Raw genomic sequence first — 12,532 nt, 5'->3', positions numbered from 1 at the left:
AAGCTAATGGAAGGGAACAATAGCATGCATAATCCAAAAATAACCTCTGTTTGGTATTAGAATACATTAGATGAATTTTTTTTCTTGGTAGCAGATTTGGCTTTCTATTTATATTTTGCTTAGATTACTATTTAACTCTAAGTACTTAAAACATTTTGTCTGCACCAGACTCTTAGACTCCTTTTTTATTACTGTGAAAACGTTCAACAAATGTGTATTCCCCAAGTGCATAGCTAAGAGGAGGGCAGGGTAATGTGGGAAGGAGCTGGAGATACATTCATTTAACACAAGACACCCACCTGTTCTGAAGTAGACAAGGGAAGGGGCAAGGATCCTAATTCCTTCAGCAATTCATTTGTTTCCTTGGCGAGCTGATTTGTGGAGTGTTGTAACTGTTGCCTAAGAGAAAAAAGACAGGTTTCAGGATGCTCCAGGGCTATCCTAGTGAGTAATACTTTATTCTCAGAATGTCTCACAACATAGGTAATGAATGGTCATTCCAAAGGAATGGGTGCCTCAATGCCCATGTTCACAATGAATGTTCAGGACTATTACACAGGCAAACCCACTTGAAGGCCTTGTCACATTACTGAAGCAGCCACGGGGAGCAGAAAGAGGCTGTCTCCAGAACACCTGCTGAAGGAAGCACAGATCAGGCAGTTTAACACTCTGGGGAGACAAGAGAAGCCTGTCAGCAGTTCTGATAGAAGTCCTAGGTTCAATTCTTCAGCACCACATAAACAGAAAAAGCCAGAAGTGGTGCTGTGGCTCAAGTGGTTGAGCGTTAGCCTTGAGGTGAAGAGTTCAGGGACAGTGCCCAGCCCAGAGTTCAAGCCCCAAGACCAATAACAACAACAACAAAATACACATTAAAAAAAATGAGCCAGGGCTGGGGATATGGCCTAGTGGCAAGAGAGCTTGCCTCATATACATGAGGTCCTGGGTTCAATTCCCCAGCACCACATATACAGAAAACGGCCAGAAGTGGCGCTGTGGCTCAAGTGACAGAATGCTAGCCTTGAGCAAAAGGAAGCCAGGGACAGTGCCCAGGCCCTGAGTCCAAGGCCCAGGACTGGCAAAAACAAAAAAAAAATGAGCCACTGGTTCCCAGTGGCTCACACCTTTACTAACTAATCTGGAAGTGGAGATTCAGAGGATTATGATTCAAAGCCAGCTAAAGCAGAAAAAGTCTACTAGACTTAATCTCCAAAATAACCAGCAAAAAGCACAGCTGGGCCGGGCACTGTTGGCTCACACCTGTAATCCTAGTCATGCAGGAAGATAAGATCTGAAGATCATAGTTTGAAGCCAGCCTGAGCAGGAAAGTCCGGGAGACTCATCTCCAATAAACTACTCAGAAAAAGCCAGAAGTAACCTTGTGGCTCAAGTGGTACAGTGCCAGCTTTGAGCAAGAGGAGCTCAGGGACAGTGCCCAGGCCCAGAGTTCAAGCTCAGGACCAGCAAGGCTGAAGGTAGAGCTCTAAAGTGGTAGATGGTCAGCAGGGCAAGCAAAATGCCCTGAATTCAAATCCTAGAGTGCTGGCAAAACACCTGAGTCAGGAGTAGTAACTCAGTGGTAGAGCACTTGGGTACATGCATACCTTTAATCCCAGCCATGTGGAAGGCCTAGGTAGGAGAGTAACTATCTGTACCTAGCTCCAGACAAAACTATGACACTCTGTCTGAAAAATAACTAAAGCAAAAATGGGCTGGGGGTATGGCTTAAGTGGTAGAGCACTTGCCTAGCAATCATGAAGGTCCATCCTAGCTATTTAGGAGGCTGAAATCTGAGGATCACAGTTCAAAGCCAGCCAGGGCAGAAAAAGTCCATGAAACTCTTATCTCCACTAAATTACAGAATATCAGAAATGAAGCTGCAGCTGCTAGCCTTGAGCAAAAAAAATTCACAGACAGTACCCAGGCCCTGAATTTAAGCCCCATGACTGCAAACAAAAAAAAAAAAAAAAAAAAAGGAAGGAAGGAAGGAAGGAAAGAAGGGAGGGAGGGTGGGAGGGAAGGGAAGGGAAGGGAAGGGAGAGAAGGGGGGAAAAAGCCACACAAAAAGAAGAGAAAAGAAAGGAAATGAGATGACAGAGGACAGAATATGTAATATAGTGTGGAAATGCAAAGTAATAGATATACAAAAAGTTCTTTTCATCTGGTTGTCAGTGGATGGCGCCTGTAATCCTAACTTACCAGGAAGCTGAGATCTGAAATCACAATTTGAAGCCAGCATAGGCAGAAAAATCCATGAAATTCTTATCTCCCATTAACCAGCAAAAAGCCAGTAGTGGAAGTGGCTCAAGTGGTTTAGAGCACTAGCCTTAAACAAAAAAGCCAAGTGCAAAATCATGAGGCCTTGTGTTCTGGCGCAGGTACCAACACACCACACACACACAAGGTGTTTTCATTCATGGCTTTATCAAGTCTCTGGCCATCTCTGAAGTTTTTGGGGAGGACTGAAAGCCTCAATTCCTAAGCTGGAATCCTAGCTCTTCCAAAGACAGCATTAGGAGATGGCACTGGAAGGGTGGTGTCATCATAAATGGCATTAATGCCTTCCTAAGTGAGGGCCCAGAGAGTTGCTTCCTCTTCCCTCCATGGAGCACACAGAGAGACATCATCTGTGAAGTAGCCAGCCTTCACAGGGTACTACACACAATGGACCTGTCAGCCTCCAGAACTACAGATAAATAAATTCCTGCTGTTCACCAACTATCTAGTTATGGTCTTGTTATAGTAGCCTAAGTGGATTAAGACACCATGCTACTACTAGTGTTTCTCTACTCCAAAGAGGCCTCTAGGACTAGACAACAAACAAAAACAAGAGAGAGTGGCCAGGAGCCAGTGTCCCAGATAATACTAAAATGTTAAAGATATTTCACATCTCCCTGGGAAAGCTCACAGTAATATGTCACTTCTTCATTTCACAACATCTTAAGGATGAGAAGAATATTGGTTGGGACATTTTAAAGACAAGGAACAGAACTAAAAGCAGAAACAAAGTCAAGAAGAATGTGATTTATAGAAAAAGGAATCTTGGGGCTGGGAATATGGCCTAGTGGCAAGAGAGCTAGCCTCGTATACATGAAGCCCTGGGTTCGATTCCCCAGCACCACATATATAGAAAATGGCTGGAAGTGGCGCTATGGCTCAAGTGGCAGAGTGCTAGCCTTGAGCAAAAGGAAGCCAGGGACAGTGCTCAGGCCATGAGTTCAAAGCCCAGGCCTGGCAAAAAAAAGAAAAAGGAATCTTAAGTTAGACTACCAGTCCACTTATTTTCTCCCTCAGCCTTGCCTCTGATTATCCTATTTTTCTCACAGCATGTACAGTTGGAAATCAAACCAGATTAAGTCATCAAGAATCCTGTGCCAGCAAGGAGACTCATTTATACAGAGTTCTGGCCACATAGTTTAGCAGTGGTAGAAGCTCCTACCCAAACCTCCCTAAATTTTCTGCTCAAAGACCAAGAGAAGAAAGAAACAGCTCAGGATTTCCTAGTCCATTAATATACTTTGTTACTCCTAGTTCAAGCTACTGCCTCCCATCCCTTTTCTCCTGACTTCACAGGCCTGAAATCAAACAGGCCCCACAATAAGGACACCAAGTATGTCCTTGAAGAACCTAGCAAAACCCAATGTTGTTTGGAAGCTACTCACAGATTTTCCTGTAGCTTGCTTGAGTCCTGCTTAGTTCCTAGTTGGCTCATCAAATTCTTTATCTGAGCAGCTGAGGAGAGAAGGGGAAAAGAAGGTTCGTTTCAAAGATAAACACACTCATCAGGAGCATACCATTTAGCAGATACCTGGTCTCGCTACCTCTTGAATAAGTACATGCAACTAACAGAATTTATGCTATAATCGAAACATTGGCAAACACACTCCCATGAAAACCGACTGCAAAGTTCCCCTTCCTCCTAAAGAGTAACTACAGTACAGTAACTACAGTAAGAGGTGATGGCTTTTTAAAATAATGCCCCAAGAGGGCTGGGATGTAGCTCAGTGGCAAAGTGCTTGCCTACCAAGTGCAACATCCTGGGTTCTATCCCCAGTACCAAAAAAGAAAAGACAAAAAAACAATAATAATCCCCAAAGAATGTTCTAATTTTTTCAGATTTTCACTGGCAATTGTAAAAATACATTTTTTTTAAACATCTTTAGGGCCGAGGTGGTAACAAATGGGTAAAGGAACCTGCTTAGCATATGCAAGGCCTTAGGCTTAATCCACAACACATACAAAAATAAATAAATAAACCACCTTTAAAAGGGCCTAAACTCATAGCAATAAAACTTAAATCCTTGCCAGGTGCCAGCAGGTCACAATCCTAGCTACTCAAGAGGCTGAGATGTAAGGATCTCAGTTCAAAGCCAGCCCAGGACGCTGGGCTTACACCTGCAATCCTAGCTACTTGGAAAGTTGAGATCTGAGGATCACAGTTCAAAGCCAACCTGGGCAGGATATGTCCACAAGACTGATCTCCAATTAACCATAAATAGCCAGAAGTAGAACTGTGGTTCATGTGGTAGAGTGGTAGCCTTGAGAAAAAGAGGTCAGGTACAGTGTTCAGGCCCCAAGTTTAAGTCCCAGTACTAGCACACAAAAACAAACAATGACAAAAAAGCCAGCCCAGGAAAGATAGTTAATGAAACTCTTCTCTCCAATTTACCAGCAAAAAGTGAGAAGTGGAGCTGTGGTTCAAGAGGGAGAGCACTGGCCTTGAGCAAAAAAGCTAAGGGACAGTGCCTAGGCTCTGAGTTCAAACCTCAAGACCAGCAAACACACACAAAAATAATCCCACTAATATAAACTAATCTTTCTACTGCAAATACTTTTAGAAAACAATGTGTATGTATTAATAGTAAGTTCTCCACTGTTAACGTACTTCTCTATGTGTCAAACATATACATTAATTTAATTTTCTTATTAATTTTCACAGTAACATTAGAAGTTGCTCTATCTTCATTTTATAGATGAGGAAATACTTTTTTTGTGTGTTTGTGTACCAGTCTTGGGGCTTGAGCTCAGAGCCTGGGCACTGTCCCTGAGCTTTACTGCTCAAAGCTAGTGCTCTACCACTTGAGCCACAGCTCCACTTCCAGCTTTTTAGTGGTTAATTGGAGATAAATGTCCCACAGACTTTCCTGACTGGGCTGGCTTTGAGTTGCGATCCTCAGGTCTCAGCCTGCTGAGTAGTTAGGATTACAAGTGTGAGCCACTGGCATCCAGTATGCTTGCTTGCTTTTTAAGGATATCCATTCAAGGTTGTAATTTTAAGTACCTGCAGTATAGAACACATTTGTAGAGTTTTCACTGTACAAAGGAAATCTTCAAGTTTCAACAGAATTTCAAGATACAACAAAGCAAAATATGCCTTCTCCAGCCAGATAGTCTGCTTTGTGAGTGCTTTTCTTATTCTCCCTGGACTAGTGTCAAAGTTTCATTCATAGCCAGGCACCGGTGGCTCATGCCTATAATCCTGGCTACGCAGGACACTCAGATCTAGAGGACCTCAAGAAAACTCCACTATACTACATCTCCAAAATATCCAGAAAGGGAGCTGGGAATATGGCCTAGTGGTAAAGTACTCGCCTCATATACATGAAGCCCTGGGTTCGATTCCTCAGCACCACATATATAAAAAAAGCCAGAAGTGGTGCTATGGCTCAAGTGGTAGAGTGCTGGCCTTGAGCAAAAGGGAGCCAGAGACAGTGCTCAGGCCCTGAGTTCAAGCCCCAGCACTGGAAAAACAAAACAAAAAAAAAAATAATTCTGCCAGGTATGGTAACCCCTGCTACTTCAGAAAAGTGTGGCTCAAAACCAGCCCAGTAAAAAGTCAGCAAGACCTTCATCTCAACAAATAAGCCAGGTAGAGTGTGCCTGTGACTCTAGCTAAACAGGAGACTGTAGATAGGAGAATGACAGTCTGAGGCCAACCTCAGGCAAAAAAATTGAGACTCTTATCTGAAAAATAACTAAAGCAAAGAAGGACTGAGGGCATAGATAAGTTGGAGAGAAACTCTCATCTCCAAATTAAACAGCTAAAGGCTGGACTAGGGGTATGGCTCAAGTGGCAGAGCACCAGCTGTGAATGAGAAAGACAAGCAAGAGAATGAAGTCCTGAGTTCAAGGCCCAGTAACATGATGAACACACACACACACACACACACACACACAGAGGTGGTGATAAGTAGCAAAGAGAAATAAATTCAGGTAAAGGGTAAAATGACCAAGTGGGCAGAGAAACCTCTCTCTACCGTGAAACTGAGCAGAGAGCTACAGAAAATAAGAGCTCAGGCCACACAGCTATGTAGGGGAGCTGCCTTGCAGGCGGAGAGTGCAACTAGTACAAAGTCCCCAATGCAAGAGCACTTGGTGTGGCAAGGAGGGCAGGGTGACTGGAGCAGAGTGAGCAAGAGAGATAAAAGAAGTAGCAAAGGAGGCTGTGGGGAGCCAGATGATTGGGGGTCCTGTAAATAATTACAGGACTTAGATTTTAATTAAGTGGCAAGTCACTGATGGGTTTGAACAGCATCGTAACCAGAACTGAAACCCAGGGCTAATCTCAAGGACTATATTGTCTGTGTCACATTATGTTCTCTCAAAGGGCTGACTGAAAGGAAACAGAATGTGGACACACAGGGCAGGTCTTGGACTTCCCAGTGTTTCACCCTCCCCACCCTACTTATCTGACACCTCCCTAGCTTCATACCCTGCTCCAGATTGGCTGGTGTCCTTGCTCTAACCTGCTCCCATTCCCACCACCCTCCCCCTTCCAGCAACAGCCTCAGTATTTACTAGAGTCTAGTAGAGTGACAGGTATCCTGTGTGAACATAAATCATTACTGATTGAGTCACTCTCCTCCCTTTGACATTATGGCAGTCTCTTTTAAGGATGGCAGTCTCTTTTAAGAGGGAAGATATGAATTCAGGTAAGTTAGGTATAATGAGATCTGAAATCTAAGCCAGACTTAACCATGAGGGCATTAAGTCACTTCGTTTTGCTGGGTCTCTTTCATACTTGTAGGTTATATTTGGATTAGTACTTTCTATTTGTGTGAGGTTTTCATGTTCTGGCATTAAATCTTTACAGTTCTGTGAGCACTGTGATCTTCTAGTACTCCCACTCAGCTCAATTCTAAAATTCAATAATAATGAAACAGATCTACTCCCAGAAAGCTGTTGAGTAACAAAAGAACTGAAAAACTTGGTATCTACAGGCTTCCCATGTGATGTTAAACTTGCATTTGCAAGGTACAAGGGGCACTGGATTGAGATGTGTGCTAGAAGGCAGGCACTGCATTCTACTCATTTTCATATGTACAGATCCCCTTCCTTTCAGAAAAATACTCAAATATATCATGATATAAAAAGGCAGATCATCATCAACAACAAAATTTTCCTTCAATAGATCTCTTCTTAGTGACTGTATTTAAAAAGCAGTGCAGCCAGCCGGGCACCAGTGAATCACACCTGTAATCCTAGCTACTAAGGAGGTTGAGATCTGAGGATCAAGGTTCAAAGCCAGCCCAGGCAGGAAAGTCCATGAGACTCTTATCTCCAATTAACTACCAGAAAACTGGAAGTGGCTCGCTATGGCTCAAGTGGTAGAGTGCTAGCCTTGCAGGAGAAAAAAAAAAAAAAAAAAGCAGTGCAACCAAGTGTGGTGGTGCAATCCCAGCACTCAGAAGGGTGAGGTAGGAATTCAAGCTATATAGTAAGACTTTGTCTCAAAAAAAGGCCAGACACTGGTATCTCACACTTATAACCCCAGCTACTCAGGAAGCTGAGATCTAAGGATTGCAGTTTGAAGCCAGCCTGGACAGGAAAGTCCATGAGACTCTTATTTCCAATAAACTACTCAGAAAAGCCAGAAGTGGTGCTGTAGCTCAAGTGGTAAAGTGCTAGCTTTATGCAAAAGCAGCTCAGGGACCATGCCCAGGCTCTGAGTTCAAGCTCCAGAATTGGTACCTTTCTCCACCAAAAAAGTAGAGTATTCCTTAGAGACTTTAAAGGTATGTCAAAGAATGAGTCACCTATCAAAATCTTTTTTTTTTTTTGCCAGTCCTGGGCCTTGGATTCAGGGCCTGAGCACTGTTCCTGGCTTCTTTTTGCTCAAGGCTAGCACTCTGCCACTTGAGCCACAGGGACACCTCTGGTGCTATATATGTGGTGCTGGGAAATCGAACCCACGGCTCCATGTATATGAGGCAAACACTCTTGCCACTAGGCCATATTCCCAGCCCACCTATCAAAATCTTAAATACAGCAGATAACTATGGAACTTAAAAAAATAATCAATCATAGGGCTTGAACTCTGGGCCTGAGTGCTGTCCCTGAGCTCTTCAGCTCAAGGTTAGCACTCTACCACTGGAGCCACAGTGCCACTTCGTTTTCTGGTGGTTAACTGGAGAGAAGAGTCTCATGGACTTTCCTACCCAGGCTGGCTTTGAACCACAATCCTCAGATCTCAGCCTCCTGAGTAGCTAGGATTACAGGTGTGAGCCACCGGCGCCCAACTAACTATGGAACTTTTACATCAGTTCATAACCAGCTATTTTCTGTGTGTTCTTTGTGTGTGTGTGTGTGTGTGTGTGTGTGTGTGTGTGTGTGTGTGTATGTATGTATATATATATATATATGTATATGGTTTTTTTCTATTTGTACTTTGCTGACTCCTTTGCTGTAATAGCCTGAAGTTGTGGAATAGGGAGTTTGGGGTCTTTATAGGGTCATTTGCTAAGCATCAGTGTTCATATGAGCCTTCATTAATCATACCTTCCTGAATGTTAAGATATTTTCCTAAAAGTTTTCAGCAAGACTGAGTAGTCAGATCCTCTAAAATTCAAACTGTAAAGACACCGATAGTGTCCAAGTTTACCGGAATATGAAGAAAAAAAAACCTATTTCACACTGTCCCCCATAGCAGTGATTTTTTTTACAAATGACTTACACACACACACACACACACACACACACACACACACACACACACACACACCTGTAATCCAGGGATTGTCCAGAAGGGGAAGGGGGGAGAGAGAAAAAGAGGACAATAGAGGTAAACAATACTGAAATATATTATGTCTAAGAAATTGGAACAAAGCAACCTACTGATAATAGGAAGATAAGGAAAGGACAAAACAATTAGGGGGTTAATCTGATCCAGAAAGATTATATGTATGTGTCATATACCATGGTGAAACTCCTTTGCATAACTAATATATACTAATAAAAAATTATAGCCTGGCATTGATGGCTCACACTTGTAAGCCTAGCTACTCAGGAGGCTGAGATCTTAGGATCATAGTTCAAAGCCAGCCCAGGCAGGAAAGTCTGTGAGACTTTTTTTTTTTTTTTTTTTTTGCCAGTCTTTGGGCTTGAACTCAGGGCCTGGGCACTGTCTCTGGGCTTCTTTTGCTCAAGGCTAACACTCTACCACTTGAGCCACAGCGCCACTTCCAGCTTTTTCTGTTTATGTGGTGCTAAGGAATTCAACCCAGGGCTTCATGCATGCTAGGCAAGCACTCTACCGCTAAGCCACATTCCCAGCCCTGTGAGAGTCTTATCTCCAATTAATTACTAAAAAATTGGAAAAATAGCACTAAAGTCAAAGAGGTAGAGCACAAACCTTGAGCACAAAAGCTTCGGGATGGTGCCCAGGCCCTGAGTTCAAGTTCCAAGACTGGCTGGCACGCGCATGTGTGCGCACATGCACGCACATGCGCGCACACACAAAACCTTTATATACTTCAATAAACCTACAGTTCAAAAAGGATTGGAATCTCTAAACATATACATATTTTTACTTGAGTGTACTTAAAATATACACAAGTGAAGACTAGCTACAGCCTAAGTGGGAAAGCACCTGCCTAGAAGGCACAGGCCCTATGTTCAGTAGGGCCAGCCAGTACTGCCAAAATGATACTTTTGGGAAGTATTTTATCAAAATGAGTTGAATCTAAAAAGTTTTGTTCTCAACTTGGTTAATTAGAAAAATTCTTGGGCTGGGGATATGGCCTAGTGGCAAGAGAGCTTGCCTCCCATACATGAAGTCCTAGGTTTGATTCCCCAGCACCACATATACAGAAAACGGCCAGAAGTGGCGCTGTGGCTCAAGTGGCAGAGTGCTAGCCTTGAGCAAAAGGAAGCCAGGGACAGTGCTCAGGCCCTGAGTCCAAGACCCAGGACTGGCCAAAAAAAATAAATAAATAAAAATAAAAAAATTCTTTCCAAAACCTTCTAATAAATCAGAGTTCTAGACTGACCTGTGATTGGTGGGGATATGACTCAGGTAGAGTTCTTGTGTGGCAAGTATGAGATGCTAGGCTCCTTCCCTAGCACCATACAAATAAAAAAGGCCCTAATACATTGGCACATTACAACGTTCTGCAGGAGGATAACTGGGTATCTCCCATGAAATCCTATCATTTGACTACATCAAATGCAAAAACAAAGTCTTCAGTTTTGTGTAAGCAATTTTGTTATTTTTAAAACTAGGGTCTCAATTTCTTCTATCACTGACCTCTCATTTTTAAAAGCATGTTCTAGGTAAAATTCTTAAAAGGATATGAAGCAAATCAATTTATTGCACATTATAGCTAACATCGCCATCAGAACCACTCTAAATTGAACAGTCCTTATGTGTTTTTGAGCAACAATCAGCAGTATTGGAATCTCCAGGGAAGTTCAGTCCAAATCAAACTCCAATCATATTGAAAAACTAGAAGGGAGGGAAATGGGGAGAGGGGAAGGTGAGGGAAAAATGAGGGAGGTAACAAGTTGGATAAGAAATGTATGCACTGCCTTACATATGAAACTATAACCCCTATGTGCATCACTTTGACAATAAAGAAATGAAAAAAAGAAAAATAAATAAATACATCTGAAAAAAAAAGAAAAGCAACTACCAGCACAGATGGGAAAAAAAATACTCTTTCTTCATTTGATAGCTTCTACTAAAGCTCACTCTAGTCTATTATTATAATTAAAAAAACAACCAAATTGAGCGAAAAAATATTCCTTACACTAACACACACAAAAAAAAATCACTACTTATAGCAAATAAGAAAATGATGGCCTGTGTGATGATTGTGACATTGAAGTCTCATTACTCTGAAAACTAGGGATTTCATTTTCGGTTGCCAGTAACTGGACTTGAACTCAGAGCCTCACTCAGTCTTTTTTGCTCAAAGCTGGTGCTCTCACCACATCTTCATTTTCAGTTTTTTGTTGGTTAATTGGAGATAAGAGTCTCTTGGATTTGTTTGCCTGGGCTGGCTTTGAACTTTGATCCTCAGATCTCAGACTCTTTAGTAGCTAGGATTACAGGTGTGAGCCCTTGCTATAAAACTAGGTTTTACATTCTGGTTTTACAGAACTACAATGCAAATTACCTGACATCTACCTACCTATCCATCCATCCATTCTTTAGTGTTTGCCAGTTCCAGGGCTTGAACTCAGGGCCTGTGCATTGTCCCTGGCTTCTTTGTTCAAGGCTAGCACTTGAGCCACAGCACCACTTCTGGCTTTTTTTTTTTTTTTTTTTTCTGTATACGAGGTTCTGAGGAATCGGACCTAGGGCATCATGCAAGCACTCTACCACTAAGCCACATTCCTAGGCCCCCATCCCTCCATTCACTCACTCATTCATTCCTTGAGATTGTTGTTTCCTAATGTAGCCCAAGCTGGCCTCAAACCAGCTATTTAGCCCAGGCTAGCCTTGAATTTGCAAGTTCAGTTTCCTGCCTCAGTCTCCCCAGTGCTGGAATTTATCTTATTTAAAAAACATCAGGCACTTGTACTAGAATAGTAAAACGTGAAACTAAACTGAAACTAAATATCAAATATATCACCTTCCATTTCTCACACTAATTACAGGATATACCATGGGGAAAAGAACTTGCTCTGAATTAAGACTGCCTACATTTTATTCCTGATTCCCCCTCTTCCCAGTAGTGTGATCTTGAGCAAAAGGCCTGTTTCCTCACCTAAGAAATGGGAACAAAAGAAGCTTCATGTGGTTATTGTGAGGGTGAAGTAAGATAACATGATGCTAAGTTTAGAACACTATCTAACTCACAAAAGCACTCAATGAAGGCTAGCTATTATTATTATCAAGTTTGAGACCAAGATACACATACTCAGCAATGATCAAATCAATTAAGCACATACTGAATGCCAGTCTAGGCACTGCAGTGCCAGGCACTGTCGCTGTGGAGAAATGTCTTATGCGAGGTCTAGCTCCACAAAACAGCTATAGTGCCTAGCTATAGTGTCAAGGTCAAAGAGCTTGCATTAGTTAAAGAATACAGAATAGAAGTAGATACTAAGTTGTGAGGGAAAACTCACAAATTCAAAGAAAAAGAAACAAAAATGGTAACTAACATTTCCTTCCTCCTTCCCTCCCCTTCCTTTCTCTCCTTTTACTTTCTTCCTTCCCCTTCCTTTTCCTCCCCTCCACCCCCTTCATTCTGGCGCTTCATCACTATCCTTTGGCTTTTTCACTCTACCACTTGAGATACAACTCCACTTA

At 42.4% G+C, this 12,532-nt stretch overlaps 1 protein-coding gene across 1 annotated transcript in view; it reads right to left on the bottom strand.

The window, feature by feature from the left end:
- Stx12 (syntaxin 12) overlaps window positions 1-12,532 on the bottom strand; it is a 30,919-nt gene that overhangs the window by 11,408 nt on the left and 6,979 nt on the right. Inside the window, exons 2-3 of the mRNA XM_048350626.1 lie at window positions 3,660-3,729; window positions 300-399 (exon numbers count right to left, since the gene is read on the bottom strand). Of these exons, the coding sequence (XP_048206583.1) occupies window positions 300-399; window positions 3,660-3,729 (170 nt within the window). The remainder of the gene's footprint in view (window positions 1-299; window positions 400-3,659; window positions 3,730-12,532) is intronic.

This window comes from Perognathus longimembris, chromosome 7, assembly GCF_023159225.1.
Source record: "Perognathus longimembris pacificus isolate PPM17 chromosome 7, ASM2315922v1, whole genome shotgun sequence".
Taxonomy (NCBI): Eukaryota; Metazoa; Chordata; class Mammalia; order Rodentia; family Heteromyidae; genus Perognathus; species Perognathus longimembris.
The sequence above is the reverse complement of the archived record's forward strand: the minus strand, read 5'-3'. Positions and strand labels throughout refer to the sequence as shown.